The 18,520-nt window shown below is 55.6% G+C and overlaps 3 protein-coding genes across 4 annotated transcripts; 1 reads left to right on the top strand and 2 right to left on the bottom strand.

The window, feature by feature from the left end:
• Window positions 1-4,550: 4,550 nt before the first annotated feature.
• H1-10 (H1.10 linker histone) lies at window positions 4,551-6,105 on the top strand. 2 transcript variants are annotated; one of them, XM_085590519.1, is made up of 2 exons: window positions 4,551-5,822; window positions 5,937-6,105. In XM_085590519.1, the coding sequence occupies exon 1, from the start codon at window positions 4,744-4,746 to the stop codon at window positions 5,398-5,400; it is 657 nt and encodes a 218-aa protein (XP_085446645.1). In that variant the 5' UTR covers window positions 4,551-4,743; the 3' UTR covers window positions 5,401-5,822; window positions 5,937-6,105. The 2 variants fall into 2 exon arrangements, with proteins under 2 accessions (XP_085446645.1, XP_085446646.1); XM_085590520.1 differs by having other exon boundaries at window positions 4,551-5,802; window positions 5,931-6,105.
• A 2,936-nt stretch (window positions 6,106-9,041) lies between these two features.
• Window positions 9,042-11,438, bottom strand: LOC110471541 (histone H2A type 2-B). The gene is made up of 2 exons (XM_021532257.3): window positions 11,391-11,438; window positions 9,042-11,322 (listed from the first exon to the last, which is right to left on the bottom strand). Exon 2 carries the CDS (start codon window positions 11,254-11,256, stop codon window positions 10,876-10,878), a length of 381 nt encoding a protein of 126 aa, XP_021387932.1. The 5' UTR covers window positions 11,257-11,322; window positions 11,391-11,438; the 3' UTR covers window positions 9,042-10,875.
• A 1,600-nt stretch (window positions 11,439-13,038) lies between these two features.
• HMCES (5-hydroxymethylcytosine binding, ES cell specific) lies at window positions 13,039-18,474 on the bottom strand. Its single transcript, XM_021532268.3, has 6 exons — window positions 18,270-18,474; window positions 16,412-16,555; window positions 15,954-16,073; window positions 15,244-15,404; window positions 14,593-14,785; window positions 13,039-14,181 (listed from the first exon to the last, which is right to left on the bottom strand). Exons 1-6 carry the CDS (start codon window positions 18,450-18,452, stop codon window positions 13,975-13,977), a joined length of 1,008 nt encoding a protein of 335 aa, XP_021387943.3. The 5' UTR covers window positions 18,453-18,474; the 3' UTR covers window positions 13,039-13,974.
• Between the last annotated feature and the right edge of the window lie 46 nt (window positions 18,475-18,520).

The raw sequence follows: 18,520 nt of genomic DNA on the forward strand, positions 1-18,520 counted from the left end.
ACAAATATGTATATGTGCATGCAGGGAGAGAAAGGGCATTGTGTGTTTTTAAGGCTACAGTGTGTGTGTGAATAACTCTAATTATATATGTAATAATATATAGAATGATGTATTGATATATATATGTGGATATATAGCAGAAGAGATTTTGTGTTAGTGTGAACAATCTTGGTGAATACACTTTTCCATATCTATATCCCTGCAGAGAGAGGTGAATGAACAGGTCACTCTCTCTGCCCTCCATATATGGTATATATGCATATATGTGTGTGTATATTTATAGAAAAGTGTGTGTGTGTGTGTGTGTGTGTGTGTGTGTGTGTGTGTGTGTGTGTGTGTGTGAGAACAACTCTCTCTCTGTAGATGCACATGTACCTATGTGTGTGTATATATAAATATATATATTGCAGGCAAACTTGTATGCAAAGAGCTCTCATCCCTTTCTAAGCACAGTTCTATGTATATAAGTGGAATGAGAGAATTACACTCATTGTGAACATCTGACATGTTTTTGCTCTATATATGTACATGAGTGTGCAAATAGTGCTTTCTCCAGTTATATATGTATATATATGCATATAAAAAGAGAATTCTATGTGTGACGTTTATATATATATATATATATACAAATATATGTACACATATTGGTTTATTTATTACAAAAAAGCATTTCATGGGTGAGACCATGTGTATATACATAGAGAGAATATATATCAGAAAGTGTTATATGTGAAAACAGTTCTCTGAACAGCTCAGTGTGTTTGTATGTGTGCACATCTATAAATATATAGTCTATGTCATATATAATATATAATATACTTTATGTTCAACATATTACATATACCATACCTGCTACTTCATCCTCCTAGCATCTAAGTGTATATGTATAGGTACATGGAGGGTGTGCACGTGTGTGTAGCAAGAAAATTGTGTAATTGTATGAAAGAACAACTGTCTCTCTGTGTAGATGCATGTATATAAATATGTATATCTGTGTGCAGGAAGAGAGGAAGAGAAGTGTGAGTGTTAGCAGCTCTTTAAGTACAATACAGAGTGAGAACTGTGCATGAAATCTGTATATGTACATATATATATGCATCTCTATATTCATATATAAGGCAAGAGAGCACTGTGTGTGAGAATGGCTCTTAGTGTCTCTGCTCATGTGTGTAACATATGGAGAGAGAATATATCAACATATATACATAGATATGCATATATTTATGTATTCCAGAGAGTATGTATGGAGAGTGGCAAAGAGCGAGAGAGAGAGAGAGAGTCATGGAAACTGTGTTCATGTGTATGAATTGTTCTCACTCATTTAGTTATTTATATATGTCTAAATATATAGATATGGCAAGAGAGAGGATATGTGTGAACAGAGACTGTTGCTGTGTGAGGATCTTTGTGTGTATGGGTGCATTTATTTATATATAACAAGAGAGAATTGTATGTGTGTGCAAATGGCTGTCTCTCTAATTATACATGTATAATGTATATATAAATATGTAGAGAATTATGTGAGAAAACAGCCTCTCTCTACATATAGAAGTACATATATATGTTACAGCTTTCTCCCTAAATAATATATTTTATATATATTATAAATAGTATTATATATAATATATATTGTATATATTATAAAATAGAAAATATATATTCAATACAATAATATATATAATATATATAAATATATATTATAATATATATATTTACGTGTATACTCATGTAGTGAGCAATTTATGTGTGTGAACAGCTCTCCTCTAACTCTGTATGTTCTGTTAGAATTATGTGTGAACATCTGTGTATATAAGGGTATGTATGTATATATGGAATATATACATATCTATACAGGAACAGAAAAGAAAGGACTGTCACGTGTGAAAACAGCTCAGTATATAGGTGTATATGCATATATATGAACAGAGAACAATATGTATAAGTAAAGATTTCTCTAATTATATTTGTATAAATTCATATATAGATAATTATTACTGAACACTCTCTGTACACATGTACACTACACATTCAGAGAAAGAATTATGCAGAGATGATACAATTATATAGGGTAGGGAGAGAGAGAGTGATATAAAATCTGTGTGTTTGAGACAATAGGTCTTGCTCTTTTCCTCGGGTATATATGTACATGTATCTATAGACAGCAAGAGAGAATAATGTGTGTGAACAGCTCCCACTCTGTGTCTCTGTGGATATATGGATGTATAATAGTGAGAGAGAATAGTGTGCAGGTATTTGTGTGCACACAGAGAGGGCAGGAGAAAAGAATGAGAGCTTATCCCCGTATCAGTATATATTATTATAATAATAATATAATAGACTGCATATATGTCTGCGTGTGCATAGTGAGAATGTTTGAACAGCATGCTCACGCTCATCCCCCATTTCTATATATGCCAACATGGGTGTGTATATAGCAGGAGAGAGCTGCCTGTGAACCTCTCACACTGTGTCTGTGGATTGGATGGATGGATGGATGGATGGATGGATGGATGGAGGAATGGATGGATGGATATGAGTGCCGTGTGTGTGAACAAGGCTTGCTGTGTCCATGTAAGTGTAGGTGTTTGTATGGGGACTGTGTGTGTGTGTGTGTGTGTGCTGGGGCTGTTTTCTCCCATTCTCTGTTTCTCTCACACACACAAGCAGCCTCCCCCACACATTCTAGTCACATAGATATACCTGCATGTACTTCCACACGTGTGTTCCATTCCCTAGCCTGTCTTTGGAGGGGAGGGAGAGAAGCCCTCGCTGGCGGCCCTGGCTCTCTGTGGCTGGGGCTTGGTGCTGTTAGCCTGTGCTGCTCCCAGCCACACAGCCGGGGGGAGATCAGTGCACTCACTGCCCAGCCCTGCCTGCACACCCACCCACCTACACACATGTATTGCTCTTAAATTTTCATTTGTTTATGTCAGTATTTCAAAATACATAGCTAAGTCTTTATGTGTATGCATGCACTTATATTTATTTTAAATTTACATGTAGTTATGACATTAAACAACTATCAGATATCACACATCCATAACAGACACAACATGCATACCAACCACACTCTATAGCCGGCTTAGCTGTAAGCTTCCATCCGGCCGCAGCGTTTCACGTACACGCGTACAGGTGTGTGTTTGCATGTCACACACACGTACACATCGTCCCCCCGGCCAGTGACAGCCGGTGACAGGGGCGATGCTCGGTGCTCCTGGTGCTCCCGCTGGGGATGCCGGGGCCTCCCTCGGTGCCCGGAGCCCCTCACGGCGGGGCGGGCCGGGCTGCAGGGGCAGAACCCGCTGCTCTGGGGCTTCTCTCGCGGGCTGGGGGAGCGGGGCCGGGCCGGGCACCGCGCTCCGGCTGGGGATGGGCTCACACAGCGGCCGGGCAGGATCCCGGCGCCCCACGGACCGCCGAGACCGCGGGCAGGCAGCCGGGGCTCGTCCCTGCGCGGCGGGGGCTGAGGGCCAGGAAATGGCGGAGAGAGTCGGGGGATGGGGATGGGGATGGGGAGGGGGAGAAAGGGAAGGCGGCGGGGCTGTGCGGGCTCGGCGTGCGTGGGCAGGGGGCGGGGTGAGACAGTCTGTGCGGTGTGACCGTGTGTGTGTCTGTGCATGTATGTGCGTGTGTGCATGTTTGTGTGTGTGCATATGTAGGGGGTGTGCACACCCGGGCACGCCCCCGTGCCTGTGCCGGCTGTGGGGCTGCCGCCGCGCACTCACACACCCGGCCCACCCGCGGCGGGGGCGCACGGATCCCACGGATCCCACGGATCCCACTCCCAGGAGCGGGGGCAGACGAGCCCCTGCTGGGCCAGCGCCGGGGCTCGGCCGGGGAGGCGTCGTGCGCTCCCTTCTCCCCTCCCCCCGAAGCCGCGTTTCCCCGGGGGGATTTGGGGAGATAGAGTGAATTATGGGGGATGGGGGGAGGGTGGGGTGTGTTCAGAGCATCGCTGCCTCCCCCTTCCCCCCAGCCCATACAGAGCCGCGCCTGCAGCGGGGTTCGAGCCCCCCGCCCCGCTAGCACGGCCCGCAGAGGCTGCAGGGGCGGACACAATTCACACACTCCCCCCACACCCACGGGCCCCCGGGAGGCTTCCCGGCCCCTCCCCAGCCCTACCGCGGCCCCGCCGCGCTTTTTGTATCCTCCGCGGCGGGGCGATGGCCGCGGGGAGTGGGGGTCACACCGGACACGCAGGGCTCCCCCGCTGACCATGGGGGTGAGGGTCGGTGGGCGGGCGGCCCCAGTCGCGGGGACGGGGACCCGGCCGCGGCGGGGCATCTCTGCGCTGCTGCCGGCGGCCGCGGGAGGGCGTCGCCTGTGTTAGCGCCCCGCGGAGAACCCGGGGCCAGCGCCGCCGCCACCGCCCCCCGCCCCCCGCCCGCGGCGGCCCCTCTTGGGCGGCGGGCGACGGCGACGGAGCCGAAGTGAGGCCCCAGTCGCCTCCGTGCCGGGCACCCCCCTCTTCGCTGCCGCGCCCCCAAAATCTGGGCGGGGGTCGTCGGGCGGCGGCGGGCCCGGGGCGGGGGGCGCGGCCGCGCAGAGCCCCGCGCAGCGCAGCCCGGGGCTGGCGGCCGACCAGGCTGTTGTTGTTCTCAACGTGGTCCGCCCCGCGCCCATATAAAAGGCGGCGGCGGCGCCCGCCCCGGCAGAACGCGCACCGAGTGGAGCAGGCACAGCGCGCTCGCCGGGCCCCGCCGCTGCCCCCGCCCGCGCCCCCGGCCCGCCACTCCCCGCACCATGTCGGTAGACCTTGAAGAAAGCGATCTGCCCCTGGCCGAGGCAGAGGAGGCGCCGCTCTCCCCGGAGAAGAAAGCGGCTGCTAAGAAGGCGAAAGGAGGCGGCGGCGCCTCGTTGTCGCCATCGAAGAAAAGGAAGAACAACAAGAAGAAGAATCAGCCGGGTAAATACAGCCAGCTAGTGGTGGAGACGATCCGCAAGCTGGGCGAGCGCAATGGCTCCTCGCTGGCCAAGATCTATAATGAGGCCAAGAAAGTGGCGTGGTTCGACCAGCAGAACGGCAGGACTTACCTAAAGTACTCAATCAAGGCACTGGTGCAGAACGACACGCTGCTCCAGGTCAAGGGCACCGGTGCCAACGGCTCCTTCAAGCTCAACAGGAAGAAACTGGAAGGCGGCGGGGAGGGGGGCGCGGGCAACAGCGCCCACAAGTCCCTCAAGAAGGCGACGGTCTCCTCGACCCGGCGGGCGGAGAAGCCGGCGGCCAAGAACAAGAAGCCCGAAAAGAAATCGCACAAGAAGGGAGCCGGCGGCGCGGCGGCGAAGAAGGACAAGGGCAAAGCCAAGAAGGCCACCAAGAAGGGAGCCGCGTCCCCCGGGGGCAAGAAGGTGAAGAAGTCGGCAAAGCCCAAGGCGCTCAAGAGCCGGAAGGCATGAGATCGAGGCGCTGGGAGCCTCCCGCCGCCCTCCGGACTGAGAGCCCCGCGGCACAGACTGCTCTGAGGACAGACCCCAGGGGACCCGCTTTGTCTTTGTGTTGCCGACTCGCCTCCGCAGCCGCCGCCGCGCGCGGTGAGCGGGGCTGCGGCTGCCCCAGCCCCCCTTCCCCTTCTCTGCCGCCTTATTTTGTCCACCCCTTCCCCCCCATCCCATTCCGCGGCTTCTCCCCGATCGCGCCCTTTTGTTTTCGGCCGTGCCCCTCCCCGCCTGTAGACGGTTCCCGGCCCCCACCCCCTCCCGCGTCCCCCCGGTTCTTCACGGCGCTTTTTCCCGCCCGGTTTCCATAGCAGCCATTTTGCACGGGGCCCCCCCCGCGCCACGTGGGCCGGTCCCGCTCCCGCCGCCCGCGCGCGCCCCGCCTGGCCCCGCCCCTCGCGCCGCGCCCGCCCGCGGCCGCACCGAGGCGCCACGGCGCCCCCTGGCGGCCCGCGCCGCCGCCGCCATGGCAACGGCGGGGCCCGCGGGAGCGCCGCCCCTCGGCCGCCGGCCGCACCTGCAATGGCCTTCAATGTTTTTGTATGGGGCTGGGGTGGGTGGGCTGGGGAGGGTTTGGCTTAGTGGGGTCATTTTTTTTGGTTGTTTTTTTTTTGTTTTTTTTCCTTTTCATTTATCGTCGTTTCAAATAAATTGGTACAAAACGATTGTCCCGTGTGCTCCCTGCAGGCGTCGGGAAGCGGGCAGGAAGGGGGCTGGTCCTGGGGAGGCTTTCCTGCTCCTCGGGGTCCGGCCGGGCGCCGATGCCCAGAGCCCGCACGCTGGAGGGTCCCCGGCCGTGGAGGCGAGGGAGGAGCGCCGCCCTTGCGCAGCGGCGCTCGGCGGAGCTCCTGGAGCAGTGGGGCGGGGGCAGCCCCGGCGGCCACCGCAGCACACAAACGCCCCCGGCCCCTCAGCCCTGGGTCGGAGCGGGCGGCCGGCCCCGGCCCCGGGCCGAGTCCCGCCGGCAGGAGCGGCAGCGGGGGCAGAGCCGGAGCGCCCCCGGCGCTCTATTTATAGCGCAGCCGGCGAGGTTGCGTAAATCCCGACAGGGATCTGGGCCATCTTGTGCTGCTGCGGGAGGGCGAGGGACGAGCTCCGGCTCATTGCCCTCCTGCCCTGGGGCTGCGGGAGAGAGAGGGGACAGGAGCGGCAGCCCAGCCCGTGCAGCGGGGATGGGAAGCGAGGCACGGAGGGCAGGAGCGGGTGGAGGTGCACGGTACCTCCCAGGCCGCCTGTGGGTAAGCCCCTGGCTGCGCTGCCATCGGCCCAGCTCTCAGCCCCACAGCAGGGCCCTGCCCCACGGCCTCCACCAGCCAGGGAGAGCTTCAGGCACTGCCCGAGAGCTGCTGCAGCCCTGGCGAGCTGCTGTGCTGGAGCATCAACATGCTCCCTGTGCCTAGGGAACACAGCATGGATCAGCCTCATAGCCAGCATCCTGCAGGAGGAGGAGGCAGGGACAGCAGCCAGTGGGCATAGGGACTGTCACACCAGGCGGTGGCAGGGCCTTTCAGCACTCCTGGAAAGGAACAGCCCCTTCCTCCAGGGCCCCAGTCAGGGGGCAGGCCTGGGCCTGCTTTATCCCTTTGTCCCCTGAGAACAAGCAGGGAGAAGGGAACCAAGTTTTACTCCCAGAAGAAAAGTCCTTTTTATACATACAGCAAGAAAAGCCAGCCATGCTCCTGGAAGAGACCAGCACTGGTCTGCTACAGGAGGCTGCAGCCTCCCTCCAGGTCTGTATTTAGAAACAGTCACGATCCTGCTGGCCCACACCAAGAGAGACAGATTGCTGCACTGTGGCACTGACCTGCAGTTGTGTCCTTAGTCAATAGCTGCAGGTTTGGGAGGGCCAGAGGGGATGCCCTCACCAAGGGCTGGGACACAGGAGGGGGAGGTTCAACCAACCCCATCTCAGGGCTCAGCTCTCCTTGGCACTCATCTGCATGGCAAACTGTAACCACGTCTCCAGGCAGAGCAGCAGGCACACTCCTGTGGGCAGGTAAAAGCAGAAAGAAGGCAGTGACCCTCCAGCTGCCCAGCACAGGGAAGGCAGCAGGGTGACACTGTGCCGATCCAGCTGGAGCTGTCTTACCTCACAGGCTGAGCCTGCCAGGAGCCATGATGCTGGGGCATCCCTGAATGAGCTCCCTTGGGTGCTGCCAACCATGAGGGCCAGGCTCTGGAGACAAACCCAAGCCCTGGGGACTTTCAAGAGCCCGTGACTCATCTCATCAAACTGCCAGAGCTGAGGGACACAGCTGGCAGAGACTGTGCTGCACGTGGTGATGCACAGCAGCCTCCCACAGCAGGCAGCTTTCAGCTCCCAGTCTGCTGGAAGTCATCCCAGCTTCAGGTACCCGAGAGACAAAGGAAGAATCCTGCAGCCTCCCAGCCCTCTTCTTAAGGGAAGCACGCACCAAGAAACACTCTTCCAGGTTCACTTCACCTCTGAGGAAGGCTCTACTCAGCCAAGCCCTTCACATTTTATATGCTCAGCTATTCTGGTGCTATGAAGCATTCAGAATAGCCAGGATCAGTAACACCCCTCCAGAAAGGACAAGACCTGTCCCTGAAGCTGCCAGCTTGACAGTGACCACATTTACTCCAGCTTTATAATGAAGACTAAGACTTCCAAATCTCCTGGTCACAATGTTCAGCTGTGAAGTTTATGAGGTGATAAAGGCCAAGCACTTCAGCAATGCTTGCTGCGACAGACAGGATTTCCTTTGGTCTGGCTTGCCACATCCCAGCTTTCCCAGCTGGTCTGTCACATGCCAGCAGAGGAAGTTCAGAATCCAGCTGGAGCTCAGTGTCGAGGACACTACGTGCCACCAGCACCCAGTCACTGCACCCTCACCACTCCACCAGCCCCAGCAGAGGCACACAGAACCCAGGGGGCTGCAGCACCCAGGCAGCAGCCCCCCGTGTGCTGGCAGTGCAGCCGGCAGGGCAGCAGTGACACTGCCCTACAGAAACCTGCCCAGCACCCCCAGCCTGCACCCACACCTCCTGCAGCCCTGCAGACCAACCAGCACCCAAGCCTAACACCACTTGGATTTGTCCAGGCTTCCCACAACCCTTCCTCCCTAGAACCCAACCATGGTGCAATACTGGTTTGTAGAGTAGCCTCCAGAACAGCCAGCTGGGAATGTCCAACAAAGGAGAGGGTGCGAGAGGAACAAACAGCCTTGCATCTCAAGGTTCTTCCCTTCAGGATTGCTTTTCTCATCTCTGCCTACTTGCCTGCAAGGTCACCCAAAGGCTCCTGGATCAGCCCATGGGGCACCTTCAGCACTGGGAGAGGGTCCTGGGTCCAGCCTCAATCCTCCTCCACTGCACCCAGCCAGGAGCAGCTGAAGCTTCCTGGCACTCGTGACAGACTGGCAGTGTGGCACTCCCACAGCAGGGAGAAGAACCAAACAGTATTATCTTCTCCCAGGGTAGGAAAAGACTCCCTAAGTGAAGGGCAAACACACAGTCTAGCAGTGGTCCTGTCTGGTGTTTTACTAGTCCTCCCCTTTGGAGAACACAGAGCCCAGACACCACAGAGCCTGCCAGATTCCATGAGTTTGGTGAGGTGACAAGACACGGCACATTTAAAAGCATTCAACAGGGAACCAGTTTAATCAGGTATCAGGTTTGCACCATTCTTTTCAGAATCACAAGTTCTGCATTTTTCTAAGAAATACAAAGCACTCTCAGGTTTACAGAATGCTGGTCCTGGAGAAAACAAGAGGGAAAGAACAAGACACTAGGATACAGACACTAGGATACTGGGCAGAAAGGGAACTGCTCATCCCCACGTCGCTGATGGTAACAGCCCCTGCAGGAGGCAGAGAGATCCCAGGGGGTCTGTGCTGCTGCAGTGGGGCTGTGCCCTGCTGTCCCCACCCACCGAGGTCAGGATACCCCCGTGGGATTGTAGGACACCTCCACACCCCCATCAGCACGACTCCAATGAACACAGCGCTCCCACATACCAGAATGAAAAACCCCTGCATAAAGCCAGCTGACAAGCATCCAGGTTCATCTACTCTAGGTAACATTAAACTCAGATCCAGGGTAAATTACTTCATCCACAAGAATAACAGCTGATTCAATAGCTTGAACACATGCTACTTACAGCACATAAATAGAAGATACTCTTTTTTTTTACTTAAAAAACGTGTGATGAAGGTCTAGGTCTGACTGCCTCAACACTGCTGCATGCACACAACTATGGGCCTCACAGAAGCGGCTGCGCTGGGCAGCAGGAAAGCTGTCTCTGCATCACCTATTCCAGGGGTCACGGGACAGCTGTCCTGCCCCCATGCTCGACATCAGCCACACAGCCAGGAAATAAATATGGCACTAGCCAGGAGTGGGCTTTAATACAAACTCTAGTGGTTTTCAAAAGAAATATTAATCCATAAAGGGTTACAGTTAACAGGTATCATCATCACTTTATTTCTCAGAGCCAGAAATAGTGCTGAACAAACAAACAACAACAAAAAAAGAGACAGAGTATGTAATTTCCAGAAGTGCAACCAGGGTACAGGGTAGCTCTCAGCGAGACGAAGGGCTTGTGCAGCTGGGAGAGGAGGGGAGCCATGGCAGAAGATGGCAGCTCCCGCTCCCGGCGGGCGCCTGACCTTGCGACGCTCTCCGAGGGGATTTGTCACCGCAGCCTCCACCCCACCCCGCTACCAGGACCCACGGCATGCAGGAACACCGAGCACCCCAGCACCCACCGAGCCGGGGAGCTGCAAGGAGGTGACTTTACAGGGATGTACCCAAAAATAGAGACCTTAAAATAAATAGGACCAAAGCTTCTTTACAGTAGGCAATGCACTAGTTTTACCATGAACAAAACTAAGACTAACAGCCACTTCTTGCCAATGGAGAAACTTTTTCTCCTCTTCACGTTTTCCGGCCCCCTTCCCTCGCAGCTGCAGTGCGGCCAGGATGGCATTGCTGAGGATGGAGGCGGGGGCACGGCAGCAGCGAGTACACACCAGGGCGAGCAGGGCCAGCCGGGGGGGCCCTGCATAGTCCCAGGGCTGGCAGAGGGGAGAGGCAGCCGGGGGTGCCTGCGTCCATCCCTTTGCCAGCTACAACAACCCTCAGCAGCTACCAGCAGCTCGGCACCGTGACCTGACCACACGGCTCCAGATGTCACCACTGCCAACGGCTGTGACCCAGCTGCCTTCTCCAAAACCAATTCTTCCAGAGGGAAGAGAGGCAGAGCAGGGGCACAAACAGGGCCTGACCTCACCCATGCTCACCCAGCACCCTGCCACAGCCCAGGCCAGAGGGGCTAGTGACGGGCTGGTGGGGTGCTGCCAGGGCTCACCACCCGGCCCGGGCTGGGGGGCAGGACGGGGAACCCCAGCCCCACTGGCAGGAGAGGTGAGGCAGCGGTGAGAAGGGAGCTGGGGGCAGGGGGTCGGGAGGCAGCGCTCACTTCTTGGAGCTCTGCGTCTTCTTGGGCAGCAGCACGGCCTGGATGTTGGGCAGGACGCCGCCCTGGGCGATGGTCACGCCGCCCAGCAGCTTGTTGAGCTCCTCGTCGTTGCGGATGGCGAGCTGCAGGTGCCGCGGGATGATGCGCGTCTTCTTGTTGTCGCGGGCCGCGTTGCCCGCCAGCTCCAGGATCTCAGCCGACAGATACTCCAGCACGGCCGCCAGGTACACCGGCGCCCCGGCGCCCACCCGCTCCGCGTAGTTACCCTTCCGCAGCAGCCGGTGCACCCGCCCCACGGGGAACTGCAGCCCGGCCCGCGACGAGCGCGACTTGGCCTTGGCCCGCGCCTTTCCGCCGGACTTCCCCCGGCCCGACATGGCCGGCAGGCAGCGGCCGCTCGGCCCCGCCTCTGAAGCAGCGCCGCGCACAGAGGGTCCCGGCGCCTGCGGGGAGACAAACGCCGTTACACCGCGCGGGGCCGCGCCGCCCCGCCCGCGCCCGCCGCCCTTACCGCAAGCGCTGCCGCCGCTCCGCGCCGCGCGCCGCCCGCCGCCGCACTGCCCGGCCCGCCGCCGCCGCGCCGCGGATATCGCCGCCCGCCCGCCGCACGCCTCGTCCCATTGGCTACCGCCGCTGCCGCCACGGCGCTGATTGGTTATCGTGCCAATCCCTGATTTGCATAGGGCTCCCGGCGCCGCGGCCCCGCCGCGGGCCGGCGCCCAGCGCGGGCAGCGCCGCGGCTCTGCCCGCTCCGCCCGCGCTCCGCTGCCGCCTGCCGCCGCTGCCGCCTGCCGCCGCTGCCGCCTGCCGCCGCTGCTCCCCGCGCCCCGGCAGCTGCTTCTGCCTGCGTCGGGGCCGAGGATGGGGGGAGGGGGCTTGGCCCGAGCGCCCGGTGGTGTCTCGGCTGCGCTGTGCCCCTTTGCCTTGCCCAAACCCATGGCCCCTTCCTCGGCCAGCGGGATGTCTCTCCCGGAAGGACACCAAAGTCTGCGGGCGGGGGCGATGCTATGGGGAAAGAACCCCTGACAGGGAGGGCAACCCCTAGCGAGTACTACCCTCCCTTGTCTCCTCACGGATCAAAGGGGAAAGTTTCTCCCAAACCAGTTTCTGTGGACAGTCAGGGTTGACTGTGGTCATCTCTGCTCCAGGTTAGAGGAACTGCCTCAAATAGCCTTGGGTGAGCAGCCAGAGTCCAGTTTAAAGGTGATGTAGCACAGCAATAACACATCCTCATTAAACACTCAGCGCAGGGGTTTTGTTGGTTTTTTTGGTGATGCTGCTGGTGCTCACAGTCCGGAGGGAGATAACCTGTACCCTGTGCCTTTGCATTACCCCTGCATCCCCAAGGGAAGGATTATATTCTCCAGAGCTGGGAAAGTTGAGCATCCCCCCACTCGTGCTCAGCATCTTCACTCCCTCCACAGCAACTGGAGACCTGAAATGAATTCGAGATGAGCTGGTGACCTTTAGAAAAGCCTCATGTGCAGTTCCCACTGACTAGACTGGGGCAGCTGAGCAGCTCATCCTGGAACAGTGAGGGGCAGGCAGGGAGAGAAACTTCCCATTGTGGCTCCTGCAAGGACAGGTATCAAGGTGATAGTGCCAGCAGCCAAAAATCTATTCTGCCAGGAGCTGCTAATACAGTGATTCTCTTGCCTCAAGTCATGGTGACAGCAATGAGGAGCCAGATAGCAACAGGCTTTCTGGATAGAAATCCTAATCCCACCCCAGCTTCCTGTAAGTCTTGAAACCCGCGCTCAGCTGCCTCTGTAGCACGCGAGGGATTCCGAGGCAGATTTCATTCTAAGAGCACTTGGATCTCCCCAGGTGTCCACCCTGTGGCTCCTGCCCTGGCTCTGCAGTCCCTCCCCAGGGATAAGGCTCAGCTACAGCCACCCTTGCAGCTCCCCAGGGATAGATGACTCTAGAGGAGCCCCAGAATCAATCCCAGGGAATAGTTACCACTGGCAAATGGACATGATGCACCAACATGGCCTCGCAGAACTCAGACCCTGAGAGCTCAGCAGTGGGTAGGTGGTTTGCTCCTCAGCAGCTGGAGAGGAGGTACAAGCTCTGCCTGCAAACCAGGAGCACTGGGGCTGCCTGCAGTGGGCAAGAGGGACGCAGACACGCACATGGACAAGGGCACGCCGCAGCCAGCCAGTGAAGCCCATTTTATTGTTTCCAACACAAAGGAAGTACTGATTTCTAGCAAGGATTTCAGCATGTAAGGCTTTTGGTCTGTAACATCTGGCTCTGTTTACAAAATCCCTGACCTCAAAAACAACGGCCCTATGCTGTTCTGTAATGGCACTTAGGTTATCTGGGCTTTAATGACTGGCCTTTTCAAATAAGGCAAAGTGCGTCCCTTCCCAGATCAAGGAAATCCTCTCTAAATCTTCAAATCCCATTAACAAAATGATAGTACAAACAACGTGACAGACACACTGTTTCACAGCAGGGAAACCTAAGCCAAGTCCAGCTCCTCCCAGGTGCCACTTGAACATCTCCCTGTTTAGGAGCCATGAATGCACACAGCAATGCTGGTGCAGAGCAGGGTGGATCTGCCAGATCTTCCCAACCTAGGGTTTCCTCATAATATTTACTGCTCGTTCCTCAGTACTGCAGCCATCTTTTGAGGGCAAGAGTCTTGGAAAGGAATTTGTACAGAATCAGTGTGGAATTAAGTGGAAAAGAGATATAAGTTTAACATCAAAAAAAGGGAAGGGGAAACCAAACAGAAAGAGACATGAACTATGAACATTGTCAGGAGGCAGAAGCTATTCCTCCCTAGCAGGCTGAGATGCTTCTCAGGGTTCTCAGGGCTTTATCTTTGCTTGCCTCCCTGCATGACTGGCAGGGAGGGAGGCCAACATTCAATATTCACTCCTATCAGCATAAGACAAAGCCAAAATCTTCACAAACAACAACCTTTAACAAAACATGAAAAAAGACAACAACCTAGTGCAACAGATCAACACCTGAGAGGATTGGACAATTTCAACACCAGTCTGTAAAGCCTTCCAAAAATACCATTTCTCACTCTGCTTAGGAAAATCAGGGGTAAAAGAGATGGCCAGCCATCTCAGCTGGTGCTAAGCCTTGTGCTTCTTCGCAGCTGGCTGTCCCTGCTTCCCCAGCCACTGCTGCAGGACATCTGCGCTGGTTTTCTTGGGCGAAGGGCTGTGGATGAACTGACTTTTCCACTTGGGCAAATCGTTTTCTTTCTTCTGGGGAGAGCCCTCCTGGGAGCTTTTTAACCAGCCCAACATCACTTTGTTGCTTGGAGTGGCTTTCACCTCCTGCATAGAAAAAAGACAGTGTGAGAGAAGTCAGAACCACAGAGAGAGAGGGCAGCTAGCCAGCTGCAAGAGCTGGTCCAGAGCGGGATGTGGAGGCTGGAGCTATGGCCCTGCCTGCAACCAGGCACATCTGTGGGAGGTTCCCCAGACTGCTGTGAACAGGCTTGTTCCAAGACCCATTTCACATGGAATTTGCCTCATTTGGCAGCAAAGTCCTGGCATGGGCTGACAGTTTTATTTCTGGAAGCAGAGGGAAGGGAATCTGTCCAGGGCTCAGCACTCCAGCATCAAGCATGGGTATGCTCTGCAGACACTGCCTACTGCCACTCCTCCTGCAGCCTGGCAGCTCTGACCCAGCTCAGACATCATCGTGGCTGAGCTCCCCTCTGCTAAGCCCCCACCAGCACCCACCTTCTTGGCTCCCAGCTCAATGGGTGCAACACACTCAGGTGTGTTGTTGCGGATGTTGTTGACAAAGGCGGACACTGGATGGAAAACAATGTTCTCTGTGGGCTGGATGAGTTTAACAGCTTCTTGGGTTGGCACTTCAGCAAAGTCCAGCCATTTCCTGATGGCTTCATCCCCATCCAGGATGGCTGGCATCCTAAGGGATAAAACAGTTGGAGCCAAAGCTCAGCAGCAGTATGTCAGTGTGGTGGCAAAAGCCAGACTTGTAAGCTAGCAAGGAGCTGGCATCTTGGGGGCAACAGGGAAAACTGAAGCAGCAGAATGCTCTTCTGCAAGGCAGAATGTGCATTCACTTCATCCAGGAAGCTGATTTACTGGAAGAGGCAGAGGGGTTGACTGCCAGGCCCTGATCAGGCGAGGAGACCAATTCCAGAATGTAATCCAATTCCAACTTCCATCCACAGAGCACAAAGATGGTAATTTATGGAAAGGGCATGAGCTGGTGGCCCGAAATCAATCAGTAGCACTTCTGCCCGAGAGCAGGAGGAGGCTGCTGCACTCTGTGCCTGTGTGTTGCCAGACTGGTGTCTAGAGGTGCAGTTCTCCTACTTCATCCCCCTCCACCCTGCAACCCCCTTGCCTGCTGTCACTTGCCTGTGATGGATGAAGCTCACATCCTTGGAAGCATCCACAGTGATGATGGTGTAAGTGTACAGCATTTCACCTCCCCCTGGTGGCTCCCAGCAGTCAAAAATCCCAGCCATAGTAAGCAACCTCCATCCTTTCCATTCTTCATCTCCCTCCATCTCCTTGTCCTGCAGGAGAGAGGCCCCATTGTCCTGGTCACCGTGGTCAGCCAAAGCAGCACAGGTTTGCCAGTGCTGAGGCAGGTCAGTGACTCAGATCTGAGTAATGAACAGAACTAATCTGAGGCTCTCCAGGAGTTTCTCTACCGATTTGAGGTAACTCCAGGAGAAGTACCAGGACCCTCATCTTCCCACAGGCAAGCCAGTCTGAATATTCTAGCCACTGGTTCAGCCAAATGAAAGAGGTAGTGAAACTCCCAGCCTAGTCCCCTGTGAGCCACACTGCCCACCCATGCAAATATCTGGCACGTGGGGAGCAGTGACCGTGACAGGAGGGACGCTGCGTCACCTTTCACAGCCTGGAGACCGCTGCGATGGGGACCGCCAGCCACAGCAGGGTGACAGAGCGCCGAGCCCGGCACTGAACTCAGCCCTGCTGGGGAACAGACTCCCAGGGATGGGCAGAGCAGGACAGAATTGGGCTTTTCCCCAGGCAGCTGAAGGGAGCAGGGGCCAGAGCTGGGTGCAAGTGTTCGGACACAGCAAGGGACTCCATACCATGGCATCCTTGGTCTGGGGGAAGTAAATGAAATAGGGTTGCTTCCCCCCACTGTGCTGCTGCCACTCGTAGAAGCCATCTGCCAGGACCACGCAGCGCTTGCCCTTGAGGAGAGCACCCTGGGGAGAGACAGCACAAGTGAGCGGTGAGCAGCAGCCTCAGGCAGCCTGCAATGGCAGAAGGGCTCCTGAAACCACCCAGCCCTCTCAGTCCCTCCCAGGACTTTCCTGAATTGCCCCTGGGATACACAAATGCCACAATTAGTGCGATGTTGAACTTTACCAGTTGAGCTTTTCAGTTCTTCTGTTTTAGTGAAAGCCCCAGCTTTGCAGTACAGGGACTTCCTCCCCTGTGCAATGGCAAGTGATGATCAGTACTGGCCTAGCAGATGTTTCTGGCCTGGTTTTGCTGACTACAAGATTTCGTCTAGCAGGACACAAAGGTGGCAGCAGCTCACCTTGTAGGAGGACTTGCTCAGCATGGTATCGCTGCGGCAGTTGGAGGTGTTGAACTGCAGTTTGGAGGGGTTGTCCTGTTTGAACCAGGAGGGCACCAGGCCCCAGCGCATGTCCATGAGGACCCGCTCGGAGGAGTCAGCATCCTTTCCAATGAACAGAGAAACCTCAGGTCAGAGCAACATCACAGAGACCACAAGCATTCCCATAGCTTCAGAGAGGTGTTTTGGGAAGTCCTGTGGAAATGGCTTTGTCCCCTAAAAGTGGGGATCATTCTCTGTCAAGAGAAGCTGGGGCTCACTGCCGCTCCCTCACAAGCCATGCAGAAATAGCCACTAATTATAACCCTTTGCATATTCTTAACAGCCTTCATGTAAGAATTAACCTTCAGCAGAAAGTACATGAATATTTTGCAGGAATAAAGAATTGTCTCCGTGAGGCTCACCCAACTCTGGAAGAATTAACACAGCTTTTTTTTTTAGTGGAGATAGCTGGAGACATGAACTCCCGAGCTCTTGAGTAAACAGCCGTGTCGGGCTGGTGTCAAAAGTCCTCAAAGCCTTCCCTGGTGACACCAAACATCCCAAAGCAGCTAAAGCCTCACTTTCATTTTAATAATGTGATTTCTGCTAACCTGGTGCACTTTAACTGCTTCCGTTTTGCGTATTACCTGCCTTTGGACAATGGAAACAGTTTGTGGCTTTCGATTCTCCCCCAGCTTGCTCTCACTATGCCCACAGCTGCCGGTGCTGGCAGTGCCTGCGGGGCTGTTTGCTCCCAAAGGACTGCAGCAGACAGACACACAAATACACCTACTCTAGGTGTGTGTATGCAGGGATGTGTGTGCAGTTCTGTGAAGTCTTTCAGAGCCTCCCTCAGGGCAGAAGTGGCAAAAAGGGACACCCTGAACCGCACCATCATCCCAACAACTTGGAACAGTGATGAACAACTAAGCAAGGGTCCGCCTGTGACCTGTACCACACTCCCTGCCCCATATTCCTCTGCTCCATCAGCTCCACGGCCTACTCTCGGGGGGATGTGGGACCCCTAAAGCAGGAAGGGAGGGCATGAGGCTGATGGCATTGCCCACCGAGTGTCCCATTTGATCACCTGTGCCACTAACGGCTGCAAAGCACAGCTGCCCCACCAGCTGGGGCGGGAGAGCACAGCGGGTCCAGATCGGGGGTTCCGACTGAGCTCACCCCGCTTCAGCCCACTGAGCGCCAAAGAGCAGCAGCTGGCCGGGCACCCTTCTGTGTGAAACCAAACGAACAGCACCAACGGCCCAAGAGGCTGCCCAGGTCATCCAGGGGAGGTCGTGTGAGGCTTAAATTATGAAATTATGCAGGACAGCAGTCACCACAGGTGTACAGCTACTATCCTGCTCCAGAGTTAAGATTTTTCTCTCTACTCTCTCCTAATACCAATGTGACCTGAACACAGGCTGCAGAGTTACGAAATTTAAAAAAAAAAAAAAAAAAAAAAGGTGCCTCAGGAAAGCAAATTAAAACCAGCAGAGCAATTACAGACATTTGCAAAACAATTCTACCAAGGCTAAGTACTTATACACATTTCTGCAGAAAACATAAACACTGTGGTGGAAGCACTGTACCGATTCCCCTCCTCCTTCTGAACATGTACATATTAACAAGAAGCGACATTTTAGCAATTAGAAAATTCAACACCTGCCACGTACAGCAAAGCGAAACGAAACAAACCACGGCCGCTCAGAGCGAGTCCCTCGCCCCCCGGGGAGGCACGGTTCCCTCCGCTCCGCTTTGAGCCGCACGATGCCCAGCACCCGCCCCCCGCCGGAGCCGGGACGCGGCCCCGGCGCCCGCCGAGCCGAGCCGCGGGTACCTGGTGGAGGTGGCGGCGGGAGAGCAGCACGGGGCCGCTGGACTGCGGGCCCTTGTTGTAGGAGGGCTGGTAGCGCTCCTGCCGCACCCACTCGGGCTGCCGCCGCCGGCCGCGGCGGTCGCGGTAGGCGCAGGCCCGGCGGAGATTGTCGGCGGCCAGCGAGCAGGCGGTGCGGCCGCACATCCCGCCGGCGCTCGGGCACCGCGCTCCGCGCCCGCCCGGCGGGGAGGGGCTGCGGCCGCGGAAACGCC

This window comes from Lonchura striata, chromosome 12 (genome assembly GCF_050655825.1).
Source record: "Lonchura striata isolate lonStrDom1 chromosome 12, ASM5065582v1, whole genome shotgun sequence".
Lineage (NCBI taxonomy): Eukaryota > Metazoa > Chordata > Aves > Passeriformes > Estrildidae > Lonchura > Lonchura striata.

Bases quoted from the DNA above. Each gene is read 5' to 3' on its own strand.
- HMCES (XM_021532268.3), bottom strand. From the start codon at position 18,452: ATGTGCGGCCGCACCGCCTGCTCGCTGGCCGCCGACAATCTCCGCCGG. The intron at 16,074-16,411 runs GTGAGCTGCTGC...GTCTCTCCCCAG, and splicing joins TGAGCAAGTCCTCCTACAAG to GGTGCTCTCCTCAAGGGCAA. The intron at 14,182-14,592 runs GTGGGTGCTGGT...TTTTCTATGCAG, and splicing joins TTGAGCTGGGAGCCAAGAAG to GAGGTGAAAGCCACTCCAAG.
- LOC110471541 (XM_021532257.3), bottom strand. From the start codon at position 11,256: ATGTCGGGCCGGGGGAAGTCCGGCGGAAAGGCGCGGGCCAAGGCCAAG.
- H1-10 (XM_085590519.1), top strand. From the start codon at position 4,744: ATGTCGGTAGACCTTGAAGAAAGCGATCTGCCCCTGGCCGAGGCAGAG.